Source organism: Hyperolius riggenbachi, chromosome 4 (assembly GCF_040937935.1).
Source record: "Hyperolius riggenbachi isolate aHypRig1 chromosome 4, aHypRig1.pri, whole genome shotgun sequence".
Taxonomy (NCBI): Eukaryota; Metazoa; Chordata; class Amphibia; order Anura; family Hyperoliidae; genus Hyperolius; species Hyperolius riggenbachi.
The window spans coordinates 338,305,604-338,325,978 of NC_090649.1; the positions used below are offsets into that span (position 1 = coordinate 338,305,604).

The 20,375-nt window shown below is 42.7% G+C and overlaps 2 protein-coding genes across 6 annotated transcripts in view; one reads left to right on the forward strand and one right to left on the reverse strand.

The window, feature by feature from the left end:
* Positions 1 to 20,375, forward strand: part of TFB1M (transcription factor B1, mitochondrial) — a 247,821-nt gene that overhangs the window by 140,826 nt on the left and 86,620 nt on the right. For 4 of the 5 annotated variants that reach the window (XM_068231877.1, XM_068231878.1, XM_068231881.1 and 1 more), the window contains one exon: positions 9,460 to 9,579. The exons of the other annotated variant lie outside the window; for it this stretch is intronic. In XM_068231877.1, the coding sequence (XP_068087978.1) occupies positions 9,460 to 9,579 (120 nt within the window). The remainder of the gene's footprint in view (positions 1 to 9,459; positions 9,580 to 20,375) is intronic. 5 annotated transcript variants of the gene reach the window in all.
* On the reverse strand, positions 12,016 to 16,717 carry CLDN20 (claudin 20). Its single transcript, XM_068279533.1, has 2 exons — positions 16,634 to 16,717; positions 12,016 to 12,741 (listed from the first exon to the last, which is right to left on the reverse strand). The coding sequence occupies exon 2, from the start codon at positions 12,679 to 12,681 to the stop codon at positions 12,016 to 12,018; it is 666 nt and encodes a 221-aa protein (XP_068135634.1). The 5' UTR covers positions 12,682 to 12,741; positions 16,634 to 16,717.

Below are 20,375 nucleotides of genomic sequence, written 5' to 3' on the forward strand. Positions count from 1 at the left end.
TTCAAAACCATATAAAAATACAGAAGTCACTGACTTATGGAAGTACTTATTCCAGTAAAATATAACATCCTGTAGATATTATCATGTCAATAAGCTGGTGAGGACAAGCCAGTAGGAACATTTATAGAACTGGCTGTTCTGCCATGAGAGGGAAAAAATAATGACAGGTATACCAGTTTATCTCAATAAATTAGAATATCATCAAAAAAATTATTTATTTCAGTAATTCAGTTAAAAAAGTGAAACATATATATAATATATATTCATTACACACATCGTGTACCTGGCATTGCTTTAGCTTCATACAGGTTCTGAAAGGGGGGGGGGGATGTTGGATGGTGAGAATAAGAGAGGGGGGGGGGTGTCCGAAAGCTAAGAGTGAAGGCTGCCATACTACGGCACCACAAGTCGCACGTGGCAATCATCTGTTATCCCTAAGGAGACCGGGGGGGGGGGGGGGGGGCATTGATGGCCCAGTTCTTCATGAAAGAAACCGGCGGTAATGACTGATGCTGCTGAGAGTCCCAATTGCTGACATCTGGCATTGCTAGCCAAGGTGTTCCAGGTGCAAAAGGTGCAGCCAACGTCAGCCCTTACTTCCGGATTCGCATCTGGCATCATGGAGGGGCTGAACCAAAGGTGTCCCTGCTGCGGTGGAGCAGCGGCAGTGGATGTATGGAGCCAGCATTCAGTGAGGCTAAAGGTGTCCCGACCTCCTGGGTAGCTATGCTGTACTACACATGGCCTGTATCTGCACAGACAACGGACCCAGGCAAGGCAGAAAAAACTCCAGGTCCTGAACTTCCCACGAACCTCTCCAACGTCCCAGGCTACACTGGGCCACACTGCACACCTTCAGGAAGGGAAACAAGGTGAATTGGTAGAGAAAAGGGAAGACAAACAAGAAAAGGCCAGAATCCTATGGCGTGGCTGCCAATTAAGGTGCCATTTTCCTGAGCGTCAGTTTAACACCTAGCATTTTAAAAATAAATATTAGCAGTTTAACCACTTGAGGACCGTGGGCTTTACCCCCCTTAAAGGACTTGCGAGGCCAAAATCCGGCCCCCAAATGTAAAAAAAGTTATCTACCTGTATGACTTTCTAAGGCACGGAGGACGCCGTCCGCGCCCTCCGTGCCGTTCCGCCGGGTCCCCGCCTCTCAATACAACCCCGAATGGCTCCCGACCCCACGGCCAGGGTCGGGCTCTGCTGCCTGTATAAAGATGGCCGCCGACCCTGGCCGCGGCTGCGCACTCCGCATGGCCGCTACTGCGGCTGCGCAGCACTAGGGCCAACCCCCCGATCCACGCAACAGGCTGTTTCCTGTAGCGTGGATCGGGGGGTTGGCCCTAGTGCTGCGCAGCCGCAGTAGCGGCCATGCGGAGTGCGCAGCCGCGGCCAGGGTCGGCGGCCATCTTTATACAGGCAGCAGAGCCCGACCCTGGCCGTGGGGTCGGGAGCCATTCGGGGTCGTATTGAGAGGCGGGGACCCGGCGAAACGGCACGGAGGGCGCGGACGGCGTCCTCCGTGCCTTAGAAAGTCATACAGGTAGATAACTTTTTTTACATTTGGGGGCCGGATTTTGGCCTCGCAAGTCCTTTAAAGAGACACTGAAGCGAAAAAAAAATATGATATAATGAATTGGTTGTGTACTATGAATAATTTCTAGAAGATTAGCAGCAAAGAAAATATTCTCATACTTTTATTTTCAGGTATATAGTGTTTTTTCTAACATTGCATTATTCTATAACGTGCAGATTACACAACACTCAGCATTCAAAATGATTCTTTCAGAGCAGTCTGTGAAGTAATGACCTCTCCTCTAGCAGAGAAAAAGTAAACAGTTCACTTACAGTTGAGATAATAAAAGTCAGATAACAGCCCTCTCCACGACTAACTTAGTCGGAGAGCTTAATGGCTTGTTTGCATAGAGATAACAACTGGAGTTTCTCAACTCTTCCTGTACTGGAAACAATTAGACTGATGTATCTGATCTTAATGTTTTATTTCTTAGCTGTACTACACATGCAAATCATAATATCATAATTTTTTTTCGCTTCAGTGTCTCTTTAAGGACCAGGCACTTTTTTCCATTCAGACCACTGCAGCTTTCACGGTTTATTGCTCGCTCATACAACCTACCACCTAAATGAGTTTTGGCTCCTTTTCTTGTCACTAATAAAGCTTTCTTTTGGTGCTATTTGATTGCTGCTGCGATTTTTACTTTTTATTATATTCATCAAAAAAGACATGCATTTTGTCAAAAAAATGATTTTTTTTAACTTTCTGTGCTGACATTTTTCAAATAAAGTAAAATTTCTGTATACATGCAGCGCGAAAAATGTGGACAAACATGTTTTTGATTAAAAAAAACAAAACATTCAGCCTATATTTATTGGTTTGGGTAAAAGTTATAGCGTTTACAAACTATGGTGCAAAAAGTGAATTTTCCCATTTTCCAGCATCTCTGACTTTTCTCAGCACCTGACATGTTTCATGAGGGGCTAGAATTCCAGGATAGTATAAATACCCCCCAAATGACCCCATTTTGGAATGAAGACATCCCAAAGTATTCACTGAGAGGTATAGTGAGTTCATAGAAGATTTTATTTTTTGTCACAAGTAAGCGGAAAATGACACTTTGTGACAAAAAAAAAAAAAAAAAAGTTTCCATTTCTTCTAACTTGCGACAAAAAAAAATGAAATCTGCCACGGACTCACCATGCCCCTCTCTGAATACCTTGAAGTGTCTACTTTCCAAAATGGGGTCATTTGTGGGGTGTGTTCACTGTCCTGACATTTTGGGGGGTGCTAAATTGTAAGCACCCCTGTAAAGCCTAAAGGTGCTCATTGGACTTTGGACCCCTTAGCGCAGTTAGGCTGCAAAAAAGTGCCACACATGTGGTACCGCCGTACTCAAGAGAAGTAGTATAATGTGTTTTGGGGTGTATTTTTACACATACCCATGCTGGGTAGGAGAAATATCTCTGTAAATGACAATTGTTTGATTTTTTTTTACACACAATTGTCCATTTACAGAGAGATTTCTCCCACCCAGCATGGGTATGTGTAAAAATACACCCCAAAACACAGTATACTACTTTTCCTGAGTACGGCGGTACCACATGTGTGACACTTTTTTGCAACCTAGGTGCGCTAAGGGGCCCAACGTCCTATTCACAGGTCCCTGGCATTTTAGGGGCCCTAAACCGTGAGGAGTAGTCTAGAATCCAAATGCCTCAAAATGACCTGTGAATAGGACGTTAGGCCCCTTAGCGCACCTAGGTTGCAAAAAAGTGTCACACATGTGGTATTGCCGTACTCAGAAGAAGTAGTATAATGTGTTTTGGGGTGTATTTTTATACATACCCATGCTGGGTGGGAGAAATCTCTCTGTAAATGGACAATTGTGTGTAAAAAAAATCAAACAATTGTCATTTACAGAGATATTTCTCCCACTCAGCATGGGTATGTGTAAAAATACACCCCAAAACACATTATACTACTTCTCCTGAGTACGGCGGTACCACATGTGTGGCACTTCTTTGCACCCTAACTGCGCTAAGGGGCCCAAAGTCCAATGAGTACCTTTAGGATTTCACAGGTCATTTTGCGATATTTGTTTTCTAGACTACTCCTCACGGTTTAGGGCCCCTAAAATGCCAGGGCAATATAGGAACCCCACAAGTGACCCCATTTTAGTAAGAAGACTCCCCAAGGTATTCCGTTAGGTGTATGGCGAGTTCATAGAAGATTTTATTTTTTGTCACAAGTTAGTGAAAAATGACACTTTGTGAAAAAAAAACAATAAAAATCAATTTCCGCTAACTTGTGACAAAAAATAAAATCTTCTATGAACTTGTCATACACAGAATACCTTGGGGTGTCTTTTTTTCTAAAATGGAGTCACTTGTGGGGTTCCTATACCGCCCTGGCATTTTAGGGGCCCAAAACCGTGAGTAGTCTGGATAACAAATGTCTTAAAATGACTGTTCAGGGGTATAAGCATCTGCAAATTTTGATGACAGGTGGCCTATGAGAGGGTGAATTTTGTGGAACCGGTCATAAGCAGGGTGGCCTTTTAGATGACAGGTTGTATTGGGCCTGATCTGATGGATAGGAGTGCTAGGGGGGTGACAGGAGGTGATTGATGGGTGTCTCAGGGGGTGGTTAGAGGGGAAAATAGATGCAATCAATGCACTGAGGAGGTGATCGGAAGGGGGTCTGAGGGTTTGGCCGAGTGATCAGGAGCCCACACGGGGCAAATTAGGGCCTGATCTGATGGGTAGGTGTGCTAGGGGGTGACAGGAGTTGATTGATGGGTGTCTCAAGGTGTGATTAGAGGGGGGAATAGATGCAAGCAATGCACTGGCGAAGTGATCAGGGCTGGGGTCTGAGGGCGTTCTGAGGGTGTGGGCGGGTGATTGAGTGCCCTAGGGGCAGATAGGGGTCTAATCTGATAGGTAGCAGTGACAGGGGGTGATTGATGGGTAATTAGTGGGTGTTTAGGGTAGAGAACAGATGTAAACACTGCACTTGGGAGGTGATCTGACGTCGGATCTGCGGGCGATCTATTGGTGTGGGTGGGTGATCAGATTGCCCGCAAGGGGCAGGTTAGGGGCTGATTGATGGGTGGCAGTGATAGGGGGTGATTGATGGGTGGCAGTGACAGGGGGTGATTGATGGGTGATTGACAGGTGATCAGTGGGTTATTACAGGGAAGAACAGATGTAAATTTTGCACTGGCGAATTGATAAGGGGGGGTCTGAGGGAAATCTGAGCGTGTAGGCGGTTGGGGGTGTCGGGGGGGGGGGGGGGTCTGGGGAGAATCTGAGGGGTGGGGGGTGATCAGGAGGGAGCAAGGGGCAGTTTCGGGAATAAAAAAAAAATAGCGTTGACAGATAGTGACAGGGAGTGATTGATGGGTGATTAGGGGGGTGATTGGGTGCAAACAGTGGTCTGGGGGGTGGGCAGGGGGGGTCTGAGGGGTGCTGTGGGCGATCAGGGGGCAGGGGGGGGAAATCAGTGTGCTTGGGTGCAGACTAGGGTGGCTGCAGCCTGCCCTGGTGGTCCCTCGGACACTGGGACCACCAGGGCAGGAGGCAGCCTGTAAAGTGGTTAATATTTTCAGGTATTTATTTATTTTCATTTTGCTGATCATGGCCTACGCCCAATGAAAACCCCATATTTAGTATCTCTGATAATTAAAATTAAAATATTGGCGTACTGTAAAGTATGTCCATGCAGGCACTCAATATTTGGTATATGAATTACTGCTTCAATGTGGCATGGCAGGGAGGTGACTATGGCACTGCTGAGGTGTTATGGAAGTCCAACATGCTTTGATAGCAGCCTTAAGCCGGTCTGCATGTTTGGTTCTGTTGTCTCTCATCTTCCTTCTGACGTTGATGTTTGAATTGGGCATAGAAAATGTTGGTACACCCGAATGCTCCCAATTACCGCTGTTCAGCACAGAACAAGCGGACAGGGTCAGGAGGAGTTCACTGACTTGCATGTCACATTGCGTTTCACATGACTTCAATGCTTCCACCTTCTGGTTTGGATCGAGGAACCATAAAATTCACATGAAACACAAATGTGACGCGCTAGTCAGGAATTATTCAGGTGTTCTATATTCCCTATGCTGAATTTAAACACCAACACTAACACATTAACAATATTCCATAGATTCTCTATGAGATTTAGATCAGGCGAGTTTGCTGACCAATGATGCACAGTGATGCCATAGTCCTTTAAAAAGGTAATGGTCCTTTTGACAGTTTGGGCAGGTGTCCAAGTCCTACTGGAAAATGAAATCAGCCTCTTCATGAAGCTTGTCGTCAGCAGAGGGAACCATGAAGTGCTCTAAAATTTCCTGGAACCTGGCTGCACTGAAAATTTCCTGGAACCTGGCTGCACTGAAAATTTCCTGGAACCTGGCTGCACTGACTTTGGACTTTGAAGCACTGATTTGAGCCGCGCTCTACAATATTGAACTTTTCACAGTATTCTTGAGATACTGAATTTGAGCTTTTGATTGCCTTTAGGCAATACTCAGCAAAATGAATAAAAACGTAAACTATATCACTCTTTGTGTAATGGATCTGGTATATGGGAGTTTTAAAGAAAATACAGAACTCATCTGTACCCAAACAAAACTCAATGAGTCATGAGTGAAAAGCAATATACCGTAAACAATATTTATTATTAATTATCACAATAAAATAATCTGTAGGTCTGAGTGTCTGGGCAGTGGGTAAAACACAGTGGATTAACATCCACAATCTGTTGCATGTGAGTCTGTGGATATGAGACAATTAGTATTCCAGTATCCTCTACAATAAAACCCCTGTGTCCTCCTCTGTCCTAGTTACATAGTTATTTGGGTTGAAAAAAGACATACTGTACGTCCCCTCTAATCAGGGTGTGATTAGAGGGGACAATAGATGCAAGCAATGCACTGGCGAGGTGGTCAGGGGGGTCTTATGCAATCTGAGGGTGTGGGCGGGTAATTGGGTGCCCGCAAGGGGCAGATTAGGGTCTGATCTGATGGGTAGCAGTGACAGGTGGTGACAGGGGGTGATTGATGGGTGATCAGTGGGAGATTAGAGGGGAGAACAGATGTAAACAATGCACTTGGGAGGTGATCTGAGGGCGGGTCTGCGGGCGACCTGAGGGTGTGGGTAGGTGATCTGGTGCCCGCAAGGGGCAGGTTAGGGGCTGATCTGATGGGTGGCAGTGACAGGTGTTGACGGGGGTGATTGATGGGTGATTGACAGGTGATCAGTGGGTGATTACAGGGGAGAATAGATGTATACAGTACACAGGGGGGGGGGGGGGGGGGGGTCTGGGGAAGATGTGGGGGGGGGGGTGATCAGGAGCCCCCAGGGGGCAGTTTAGGACCTAATCTAAAATGTAGCATTGACAGATAGTGATAGTGGGTGATTATTGGGTGATTAGGGGGGTGATTGGGTGCAAACAGTGGTCTGAGGGGGTGATCGGGGGGGTCTGAGGGGTGCTGTGGGCTATCAGGGGGCAGGATCAGTGTGCTGGTGTGTTTACTACAAGGGCTGCCTCCTCCCCTGGTGGTCGCTCGATCACTGGGACCACCAGGGGAGGAGGCAGCCAGTATAATGCACTTTGTATACATAACAAAGTGTATTATACACTTTTGTACGGGGAGATCAGAGGGTTAACAACCCACCGGCGCTGCTAGTTGGCCGGCGGGTTGACGTTGTGGGTGGTCGGAGCCTAATGCTGGCGGATGTGCGCGCATCCATGCGTGCGATCCCCGGGTAATCAGTCCTGCAGGTGCCGCCGACGATTGGCGTTACGCGGTCCTGGGGGAGCCACCTTGCCTAGTGGGCGGTCGGCAAGTGGTTAATAACATATGTTAGATATGTCTATAATTTATTTGTCTGATGTTTCTCCCTCCTCGCTCCCCACCTCCATCCACCCTTTCTTCCCCTTGCTCCGCCTTTACCACACATTCAGTAGTGATCAGTAAATACTGTATATCCTTGACTATAAGTTGAGAAATTTAGGTCTGTCTCAATAGAGTTGAGGGGGGTCGACTTATCTTCGAGTCAGACTTAAATTTCTGACTTGTAGCCGGGATGTTGTATGTGGGTGGCCACTTCTCTCTTTCCCTATGCCTCCCAAGCGCCCCACTCTCTCCTCCCCTGTGACTGTATGAAAACCTACTGCAGCAGAAAGCCTATACCGATTCCATCACTGGGCACTTTATCTCCTCTCACTACTGCAGCGGAAAGTGTATTGGGGTATACGGATTCCACCACCAGGTGCCAGGACCTTCCTATCCTCTCAGTGCAGCTCGGTCAGCATGCATTAGCACACCTCTGTCGGCTCCCGGTGACATCATCAGGAGCCGACGGAGGGGAGCTAATGCACGCTGACCAAGCCGCACTGAGAGGATACGAAGGTCCTGGCACCTGGTGGTGGAATCCGTATACCCCAGTACACTTTCCACTGCAGTAGTGAGAGAAGATAAAATGCCCAGCGGTGCAATCAGTATAGGCTATACGCTGCAGTAGGTTTTCATACAGTCACGGGGGAGGAGAGAGCTAGGCGCTTTGGAGACATAGTGAAAGTGAGAGGCAAGTAATAAGTAAATTAGTAAATGTACTGTATAGTGTTCAGATTCTGATTTTTGATCAACATTAAAAGCATTCGAAAGTCTGTGAATTAGAGTGATAACTGAAGTGACAGATTGCTTGAGCAACATATCCAAAGATAACAAGACTCATCTTCTTGATACTAGACTTGCCTGGGAGACGTTGCATAGCTTTGTAAGCACAGCAGAAGCTGTATAAACACCTTCTGAGAGTACATTTCAATCCAGATTATTACACCCTGATCTGTCAATGCATATTAAACACAAACGGGGAAAAGCTCCTAAACGGTAAATTATATGACTTGTATGCTTATTTATTTTGATCATATTATACATTTTTATTGTTGGTAGATCACTGTGAACAAATCTCTGCTGTTACTACTGTGCACATTTAGTTAACAGTCTGTAGTACGTTATTTGCCATGATTAACAAGAAGGTTTTATATTTTACGTTTTGTAGATATAAAAATCACTTTGCTCTACAAAGGTATCTGTAAGTGTACTAATAGAACAGGTTCTATTTAAAGTGACCCTGAGATGGTTCACTAGCTCTTATTTATACTTACCGGGGGCTTCCTCCAGCCCAATGAGGACCGTGGCCTCCCTCGTTGTACTTTTTGGCCACTCCCTTCTGACGCTTTTATACACTAAACACATGGAGGACACAGGAATAGTCACTGGCTGTTCCTGTGTCCCCCTATCAGTGTAATGATTGGCTGTTCCTATGTCACCTGCCTGTGTTTTCCTTTGTGGTCAGTGTAATAATTGGTTGTTCCTGTGTCCCCCAACGTGGTCAGTGTTGATGATTGGTTGTTCTTGTGTCCCCCCCATGTGGCCAGTATAGCTATGACTCCAGGTAATCTAGTCAGTCGGCGCCGGTCAGGGGATTCTGTGCATGCAGGGCTCGGCCGCGCACACCCCCTCCCCACTATGCTCCCGTCCCTGGGAGTGAGCGCAGTAGTGAGCAAGCTCACAACGATCCCAGGAACGGGAGCCCGGCGGCGGCACATGCACGGCCGAGCCGCACATGCGCAGCAGCCCATGACTGGCAGCGACTGACTGGATTACCAGGAGTCATAGCGGCAGAACAGAGAGCCGAAGAGGATGAAGAGGGAGGAAGCCCCAGGTAAGTATAAATAAGGGCCAGTGTACCATGTCAGGTACACTTTAAGGTCTGAACGCTCAAAATTTGTGTTCTGAAAGAGGCCAATACTTTCCACCAAATTGTCTGCTTATTTTTACTATAAACACAAGATTATGACTTTATTTTAAGATTGACTCAATTCTAGTTTTATAAAAAAAATTTTATTCATTTGTTATGCAGAGGATGACAGCTGTTGCTGGTAATAGAAATCGAAGTAGATTGTCTATCATGACGCAATATCTGTGTGATGTAAAACATTGTTTTTCTATTCCTGGTCGTGCCTTTATTCCTAAACCTGAGGTAAGGCTATGCATTAGATAATATTTTACATTTTATCTTTTTTACAGCTTTATTTGTAATATTTTGTCATAGATTTTGGTGACCAAGATCTGCCTAGCTGTATGAACTGTATGTATATAGATATGAAATATATGAACTGTATGTATATAGATATTACATTTAATTACCACAACCTATAAGTTCATAACACCAACAGTGGCTGCCAGCTCTGCTCAGGTTATGTCTTGTCCCACCTAGCTGAGAGCAGGCTTTCTGCTCTGTTTAAGTGGGGAATCCTTGTTTAGAAAGGAAATACAGTACTTCAGTGGTACGGTAGTTCATAAAAGTGAGTACACCTCTCACATTTATGTAAATATGTTATTTTATCTGGTCATGGGACAATACTGAAGATATGACTGTTTGATACAATGTAAAGTAGTCAGGATATAGCTTGCATAACAGTGTAAATTTGCCGTCCCATGTAAATAACGCCACACACAGCCATTAATGTGTAAAGCACTGGCAACAAATGTGAATAAATTCCTAAGTGAAAAATATCAAAATTCTGCCTAATTAGACACTTCCCTGCCTGGGGTCATCTGGGCTTTTTTTCCCTGATGCTGTGCAGAGCATGATGGGATTTCCTATGTTGTTGTTCACGTTGCCTAGCAACTGGGAGAGGTGCTCAGCACACAGGACAGTTGGAACTGTGTCTCATGCTCCCTGTCACCTCCTTTCAACCAAAAAGATGGCTGCCATCATGAAATCAAACATTTGCCTGTTCTTTTAAAACAGGGTAGGTAAGAGATTATATTACCAATCTATTTTAATTAACATAACTAATGTAACTTAATGCCAGTATGTTTGTTTAGGCTGAAGTTCCTCTTTAAAGGAAATTTAAAGTGAATACAATTCACCCAGGTTAACTTACCCGGGGCTTCTTCTAGCCCCCTGTAATTATTTTGGTTCCGCTCTGATCACTGCAGCAGCTATGCTCCTCTGAAAGCTGCCTGTGCAGCTCCAGGCCGCACGCCTTCTCGACGATCATGCTCCCATAGCTGGGCGCATTGTGCGCTTGTGCAGTTTGTAAAAAGTATAACCATGCATGAGCCAACTGCTCCCAGTGATGATAGAGGAGGCACGTGACCAGGGCTGTGCATCCGCAGTAGCCGACGACTGGTTGAGTTGGACAGCTTTTGCAGGCTGGAACGCGAAGAAAGATATGTGTGGCTCGGGACACGCAGGCGCAGTTGCCATCGACTTACATGTTGACGGTAGCAAAACTAGTTGGCGGTGGGAGAACGGAGGATCATGGAGTATCGGCGCGGGACAGGAAGGCTGCAAGAGGCTGGCAGAAGCCCCAAGTAAGTGAAATACTTAGTTTTTTTAAGTTCTTCAGTTCCGCTTAAGTAAGTAAAAATGGGGAATTTTTCAGTTAACATACCCTTTAAGAATGAATACAAGGAGAGGAAACGTACATATACAGAGAAAAAACATACAGGTAATGGCCTTTACTGTGAATCTAAATTAGGACCCTAGACCTGCAAAACCAGGCTGCTAATTACTTACACGTTGAGTTTTTTCTCCACGTTAAAGAAAAACTGTAATGGAAAAAAAAAAAACCTCTGGGGAATACTTACCTCGGGAGGGGTAAGCCTCTGGATCCTAATGAGACTTCCCCCATCCCCCTCTGTCCCTCTGTTCAAGTGCCAGGGTCCTCGGAAGTGTGGTGAGGTTAATATTTACCTACCGCAATCCTGAGCAGTCTCTTTATTCGGGTTAAGGCGGAAATAGCCGAACGCGACCGATACGATCGGGTTCAACTATTTCCGCCTAGCACGAAGGCGCTGCTGCGCCTGCGCTGGAACCCGGCGAGGTAAAAGCCCTTGTCAAGCTTGTTGGGGGAAGATTGGGGGGTTATTCGGGGGAGCCAGCGCTGGATTCCCTGAACCTGCAGGGGAGGGGGAAGCCTCAATGGGACCCTGAAGCTTCCCTCTCCCGAGGTAAGTATCCCCCAGAGGGTTTTTTTTTTAATTACAGTCTCTTTAAGATGCTTTATAGTACTTTCACCTACAGGGGAAACTCAAAAAAATTGAATATGGTGCAAGAAAAACCTATATATATTTTTTAAATTCAGAAATATGCTCCTTTTGAGGAGATTATTTTTTAACTTTGCATTATTGCATAATAAAATGAAGCAATAAATATGAAATGAGTGTATTTTGTTAGAATGATTGGGACATAGTGACTGTTATATACTGTATTTTCAGAATGTACAATCTATAAAATTGTTTATAAAACAAAAAATATGATGATGATTCTTACAATTATTCAAAACTTCTGTTTACATTTTAATTACAATACTGTTCCTAGATAAAATATTAACGTCCTTACCCACAATAAGGAAGAAAGTTCTTTGCATCAGATAATTCCTTGCTGCTTCGTGGCATTTTCCATTTATACGTAGTCTTGAAGGTTGTAACTTGCACTGTTATTTTCTGGTTGCTGGACTGCAACAACTGTTGCTTTTTTGAGATGAGAATTGCCTTCTTTATTGTGTTTTTTAGTGCAGGAAGCACAAAGCATGGCACCTGCTAAAAAATGCAGAGCAGCAGAGAAAAAGTCGATGTAAACTGCGCCTCCCGGTTCATGTTTTCTACTCTGTGGAATGGATGGATCCAGGAAGTTGGAGATGATCTCTTTCATGTACCAACTTGCTGAGATCATACCAAAGATTCCAGCAAGCAGAAAGCATGTCCCACCAGCAAAAACTACATTGATTTTAGTCTGTGGGTCACCTCCAAGCTTGGTACATTTAATTCCCACAATCGAGACACAAATCCCCAAGCTAGACACTATACAAGATAATACCATAGAAGTCCTTGCAGTCTGAATGTAAACAGGGAGTGAAAGAATTGAGTATTTAACAGTGCAACTAAACATGCCAGTACTGTACCACGTGCAATCCATCCAAAGACCCTGCATTTGAGTAACAGCAGTAACAATGTTGCTCCCGGTATCTCCTTTCACCTTCCAGTTTGGCAGCAAAGTAGCAGTAATGGCAGCACACATACTTATAATTGCAATAATGAAAGCAAAGTTTTGCAGCCCCGCTGAAGCCATGGATGAGAAAAAGAACTGTTCTGACTTAACTGTCAAAGTCTGAGCAAGCGGTCAATGGTTCTGTGGAGAGATTTAAAAAATAAAAAAAAATATGACAGAATTGTCATTTAGCAAAACATTACATTTCCAGAAAAAAGAATATATTTTTCCTCCAAAACAGTTCTCTTATAATCTGTTTAGTGTTTTAAAGAGGAGTTTGAACTGCTGTTGGAGAGAACTTTCAGTTTATTCAGCACTTACGAGTACTGGAGTGTTAATCCATATCATATATGTGGACATACAGTAGTTTAGAGGGGAGGAAGACACCTCAGGTTTAACTAGAGGTGTATTTTTCTTCTTTTAACCTGGCCAGTTAACATTTTATTTGTATGCGATCTCAAACAACAAGGATATTTTTCTGGTTTTATTCAAAGACTTTGCATGCAGCATTTATAGAACATTTTGTGGATAACAGTTGCAGGATTGTGCAGAGGAAACGAGATTTTACCATGGGTTTTAAAAGAGATTCTTCACCTCATTTATGAATACAATGGAGTGCTTGCAATGCAGGGTGAGATTCCTGGTAGCAGTACAGACACAGTGCAGTGTTTAAATGAAATGGATTTTGTGGCCGACAATCCCGCTTTAAAAAGGGCTTTGCTTACTTTGAAGGGTATCCTCAGCTATGACTCTCAGGCATGAAAAAATGGCACCAGGGAGACAGATTCTGCCCTTGGGGCTTTTCTTTCATCATACTACAGAAGAACATTGAACAATATGGTTGTATGGGTGGCTGTATGGCTGAATAAATGTAGTAAAGGTCATGCATTTTGAACGTGCATATGCCACAGCTCCAAATAAACGAAATTTGAAACCTCTGGGAACACCAAACTTGGATATGGACTTGGGAGCAGTGGTTGATAATAAGTTAATGTGACATTCGAAACCGTAGGCCCTATGCAATTCACCTCCCCGGAAGAGATGCTTCCAGTCAAACATAGGCAAATCTTTTTACCTGCTCGGAGCAGGTGAAAAGACGTATCGCCATGTCCTGTGGGCTGCTTTAGTCATTTGGGAGCTTCCTTTACTAAAGAGACCCCAGATGTCAGGGATTTCAGTAGGTAACGGGAGTTAGTTCTGACTCCTTATTTATCTTATAGTAAAAAAAAAATTCACATCCAGTTCCCTCTGCTTTCCTGTCCCATGCTGCTGCTCTGCTCCTTCTTCTGCCCCCTCTCCTGCTACAATGTTCACAAAGCAGAACAATAAAAAGCCCCAGCGGAAGGCTCAACTGTATTTTGCTGGGGCTACATGAGCATTATAGCAGAAGAGTGGGCAGAAGAAGGAGCAGAACAACAGTGTGGGACAGTGGAGCAGAGAGGACCCCTACATCAAGATTTAAAGAAGAAGAAATAAATAAAAGGGGAATTAAAAGAGAAGAAGAAGAGAGAAGTAAAAGAAGAAAGAAGTGACATGAAAAACAGAAGAGTAAAAAAAGAAGAGATTTTTTTTTTCTCCCAATAAAGTTTATTTTTATATTTTATTTTATTTTTTACATATCCCTATTCACCTGGAAGGGGCAGGACATCTGGGGGTCCCAAATTCCGCATACGCAGCAGAGCCTCACACAGGTTGACTCAGCTATCCTGGCTATACCAGCCTGCATGAGTAACAAGGAATTCTTTAACGCTTTGGAGGGGGCACTATGTGTTTTGTTTTATTTTAAAAAAAAATTACATAGTACCCTCAAACCACCCCTCCCCCTGGGTAAATTTTCGTTAACTCCGTGTCACTCTTGCAGGCTGGTGTAGCCAGGATGGCTAAGTCAACCTGCGTGGGGTTCCCCCATACTAGCTATACCAGCCCAAATGATCCATGATATGGAGGCTCTGTAAGTGGTCACAATTTTAAAGTGGACCTGAACTCAGAACGTCCTCTCTGCTTTAAAAGATATGCAACAGCATATTAACCTTTAAATTAAAAACATTTATATGTTACACCTACAAATCCTAAAATAAATTTGCATGGTTTCTACTCACTGATTCATGGAAGAAGACCTATTGTTAACCGCCTGTGCTTTCAAATAATCTTATCTGCCATATCTGCCGTGCCAGTCATGTGACACAGAGGAGAGATCAAATTACAACTTGTGATTAGACACAAATGAGGGTGAATTAAATAGGATAAACTCTTTAAATACCTACAGGGTGCATTTCTCCTTTTTCCGTCTGTTCTGTGCAAGAGTTCAGGTCTTCTTTAAAGCAAATCTGAAGTGATGACAAAAAAGGTCTAATACTTTTTTTATGGAGAGGAAAGGCTCTGGATCCTATAGCCTTTCCCCTTTCAGCCTTTTCGTTTTATCACTGTCTCCCCTGTGAAGTTACGCCACCTCAGGGACCCTCAGAAGAGTTTTGTTTTTTGGTGTGTACCGCCCACTGTAATTATTTCCCTTCCTAATTGGTATTGCTCATGTCTCTGAGTGCTCCTCTTGACCAGTCAGCATGAGCATGTGCAGTATGAAGACGAGTGAAGCAAGGGTCACTGAAGGCATATATGGGGTGTGTGACTGCGCTGGAATGACAAGGCAGGGAGGGGTCAGGGACATTTTTTTTATTGCTACAGTTTTGCTGTAATGTAATTGTAATTCACTGCTGCCCTAGTGTCCAGTGGCTTCTGCTGCTGTCCACAACCCGGCCAAATGCATCTTTACCTGCCCATGTTCCACCAACATAGAAGGCAGTAAATTATTCAGGATGCCCACTTTTAGGTTAATTATCCTGGTTTCAGCATCCAAAACACTTCCTATAGCTACATCGTGCTGTATATCAGTATATAGCACCACCCTCCCAGTTCTTAGCCTGAGGTGTTTATTATCCAAAGACAGCAAACAACAATATTACCCTTACTTACCGAAGCGAGTAGCGCAAATGTTACTAACGGTGCATGTTACTGTAGCAAAAGTCACGCTACTCTAGCACCTCGGGTCACTCTAATAGCGTAACTTGCAGTACTTGGTGCGCAAGTAAGCGTAATATTGCTTTGCTCTGTCTGTGCTAGGCAATATTACTGCAAGCTACTGCATTAAACCCCAGGGTTTCCGTTCAGTTCACAAAGTAAACAAACTATCTGCAGTGATGCACCTGCCAGCAGTATAGATGTCAGCATTTGTGATACATTTGTAAATGTAAATCAATGTGAGGAAAAGGCGAGAGAAGATTTTATAATGGGGAAACACTGACTAAATAATTTATAAAGTAACATTTTTAAAAATAAGCAATATTATTCATTACATTATATTCAGTACAGTTCCTCTTTAAAGGACAATTGAAGTGAGAAGACTATGGAGGCTGCCATATTTATTTCATTTTAAACAATACCAGTAGCCTGGCAGCCCTGCTGTTGTCCTTTAAGCTGTCCATTCACATAATACAGAAGTATGAACTATACTCCAACTTTTTTTTTGTGATCAACTGTGCTGTGAGACTCAGTGCTCTGTATTGATACTTGCAGCACCATATCTGTACGCCCAGCCTTCATGGAGATTACTGTTATGGTAGTTTAGGCATGCATTAGGATTATTATAAAATTGCTAACTTGTTGTCTCTCCATTTGACTGGAGAGCTATAAAATGTGAACTGATGGTCAGGCGTTGAGGTCAAGTTTGGGAACAATTTCTGCTAATACATCAATTTTAAACAAAGGCTGCATTTCATCTGTGTTAAGAGTAAAACCTTTTTAGAAAGTAAAATACAATATCATTGCTATACAGTGAAGAGAAATGTCAGCATCTTACTTTGAAACCTTGTATAAAAATAGTGCAGTAATAATGCATTTTAGTAATTAGTGGGTGTTCTTAACGCTCATTTAATGAGTCAGTGATCCATGACTTCACAGCTGCAGAACATTGCACTGTGCATAGTATAGCTCTAATATTTTTTTATTTTTTTTTTACCTGTAATGGAAAAGCACTTACTGGTAAACAGGAAGAACGTCACATCAGCTTCTTACTGTGATAGTCAAGGTGAATTGCAAGTGAAAAAACAATATAGCAGCTGCTATCCGAAGAGGATTAAAATATTTGTCTATAAAGTTTAATACATGTGGATGTCCATCCAAGTGAATAAAACATCAGATGCTCTTTGTTCATTCAGTTTTCTTGTTGCTTGTATGAAGAAACAGTCTGCCCCTCTTGTTAAGGAGTTGGAGGAATAATATCTGAGCCATCAAAATTAAGAAAACGTGACAAGGAAGGGATGTTGTGCTGTAGACGCTGGGACAATACCAACTTTTAAGTGATGAAACAATAGACTTTTGTACACACTTTCAGTTCAGTTTTTTCTACCATTTACACAAAAAAAGCAACTATTGAGAGTTTTACAGTAGCCATTACAAGGCAATGTGACACGTAGGCATAGTTGGCCAGCTGAATGTTTCTATTTTTTACGGATTGATACATAAAAGTGCATGCAAGGATTGCCAATGTGAGGATGAAAGAGGCAGAGTGTTGTCAGATACTTCAAGGACGGCATAGACTTTAGAGAAAATAATTGTTAGAAATGGGGAGAGGGGGGAGGAACTTTACCAATCACATCACCCAGAAGGTAGTTTATCCTCTGTTAGGCAGACCTCACTCTTGTCAAAATTGCAATAACAGAAGGCTAGGCATATAACCATTGATTAAAGTGTGCTTATGTAACTTAGTAAGAGCAGCTCAACAGAGTGCGAGGTCCGCGAGTCGTGGAATAGTGTCTGTCATAGGTGTACTCACCCATAGTTTTATAAACAGTATATCAAGCAGGGCCATTTCTGGCCATTTTTGGTGCCTGAGGCAAGGCACCTTTTGCCTTCCCCAATTTTGTGAATTAGATCAAAGGACTAGAGGACATGATCTGTGCATGGAGGAAAAACGTTTTAGCCATTTATTTAGGAAAGGGTTCTTTACAGTAAGAGTGATTAAGATGTGGAATGCATTGCCACAGAAAGTAGTTATGGCAAATTCTATAACTGCATTTAAAGGGGGCTTAGATGCTTTCCTTGCATTGAAAGACATCCATGGCTACAATTACTAGGTAATGCCCAGTGATGTGATCCAGGGATTGTATCTGATTTCCATCTGGAATTTTTCCCCTTTTGGGGCTAATCGAACCATGCCTTGTAAGGGTTTTTCGCCTTCCTCTGGATCAACAAGGATATATGAGGGAGCAGGCTGGTGTTGTACTTTGTTCTCTGGTTGAACTCGATGGACGTATGTCTTTTTTCAACCCAAATAACTATGTAACTACAGTGGAGGAAATAATTATTTGACCCCTCACTGATTTTGTAAGTTTGTCCAATGACAAAGAAATGAAAAGTCTCAGAACAGTATCATTTCAATGGTAGGTTTATTTTAACAGTGGCAGATAGCACATCAAAAGGAAAATCTAAAAAATAACCTTAAATAAAAGATAGCAACTGATTTGCATTTCATTGAGTGAAATAAGTTTTTGAACCCCTACCAACCATTGAGAGTTCTGGCTCCCACAGAGTGGTTAGACACTTCTACTCAACTAGTCACCCTCATTAAGGACACCTGTCTTAACTAGTCACCTGTATAAAAGACATCTGTCCACAGATTCAATCAATCAAGCAGACTCCAAACTCTCCAACATGGGAAAGACCAAAGAGCTGTCCAAGGATGTCAGAGACAAAATTGTAGACCTGCACAAGGCTGGAATGGACTACAAAACCATTAGCAAGAAGCTGGGAGAGAAGGTGACAACTGTTGGTGCGATTGTTCGAAAATGGAAGGAGCACAAAATGACCATCAATCGACCTCGCTCTGGGGCTCCACGCAAGATCTCACCTCGTGGGGTGTCAATGGTTCTGAGAAAGGTGAAAAAGCATCCTAGAACTACACGGGAGGAGTTAGTGAATGACCTCAAATTAGCAGGGACCACATTCACTAAGAAAACCATTGGAAACACATTACACTGCAATGGATTAAAATCCTGCAGGGCTCGCAAGGTCCCCCTGCTCAAGAAGGCACATGTGCAGGCCCGTCTGAAGTTTGCCAATGAACACCTGAATGATTCTGTGAGTGACTGGGAGAAGGTGCTGTGGTCTGATGAGACCAAAATAGAGCTCTTTGGCATTAACTCAACTCGCTGTGTTTGGAGGAAGAAAAATGCTGCCTATGACCCCCAAAACACCGTCCCCACCGTCAAGCATGGGGGTGGAAACATTTTGCTTTGGGGGTGTTTTTCTGCTAAGGGCACAGGACAACTTAATCGCATTAATGGGAAAATGGACGGAGCCATGTATCGTGAAATCCTGAACGACAACCTCCTTCCCTCTGCCAGGAAACTGAAAATGGGTCGTGGATGGGTGTTCCAGGACGACAAAAACCCAAAACATACAGCAAAGGCAACAAAGAAGTGGCTCAAGAAGAAGCACATTAAGGTCATGGAGTGGCCTAGTCAGTCTCCGGACCTTAATCTAATAGAAAACCTATGGAGGGAGCTCAAGCTCAGAGTTGCACAGAGACAGCCTCGAAACCTTAGGGATTTAGAGATGATCTGCAAAGAGGAGTGGACCAACATTCCTCCTAAAATGTGTGCAAACTTGGTCATCAATTACAAGAAACGTTTGACCTCTGTGCTTGCAAACAAGGGTTTTTCCACTAAGTATTAAGTCTTTTATTGTTAGAGGGTTCAAAAACTTATTTCATTAAATGAAATGCAAATCAGTTGCTATCTTTTATTTAAGGTTATTTTTTCGATTTTCCTTTTGATGTGCTATCTGCCACTGTTAAAATAAACCTACCATTGAAATGATACTGTTCTGAGACTTTTCATTTCTTTGTCATTGGACAAACTTACAAAATCAGTGAGGGGTCAAATAATTATTTCCTCCACTGTATGTAATCATAGCCTACATTATGATTATTATTATTATTACATTATTATGATCATAGATCACAGCCTACATTAACCACTTCCCAACCACATTTTTTTTCCTCTTAAAATCCTGAGCAATTTTTACATCACACTCCTCCCATTCATTCGCCAATAACTTTATTGTTACTTATCACATCAAAATGATTTATATATTGATTTATTTGCCACAAATTAGTCTTTCTTTGGGTGGTATTTTTTGCTAAGAATTATTATATTCCATATGCACTTTAAAGGGAATAATGAAAAAAACATTATTTTCAGCCATTATAGTTGTAAAATAAGATGTGCTACGATAAATAAAACTCACACGTTTTATTTGCCAATTTGTCTGGATTATTACAATACTTAAACTCTGTCCCTACTACAATGTATGGTGATAATACTTCATTTGGAAATAAAGGTGTATTTTTTTACGTTTAATGTTTTTTTAATACTATATGAATAATTACGAGCCTTTATTTACAAAAATAACAGTAATATACCCTCATGACATACAAATTAAAAGTCCCTAAAGTAACTATTTATGTATTTATTTATTTTTAAATGATGTTATTTTTTAAAAAATGTTTTTGTATTTTGGTAACTATAGGGTAGGAGTGTAAGGGGTTACAAATGTATAAAAATGTATGTATTTCTATATATAAAAGTGTATGTGGGTGTATTTTTAGAAGTGGACCCAAATTAAAAATACAAGATTTCAGAAATAAAATCTATTTTCTAAATTATAATAATAAATAGCAGCCTTTTTTCAGCTGCATGATGACAAATATAAAATATTTT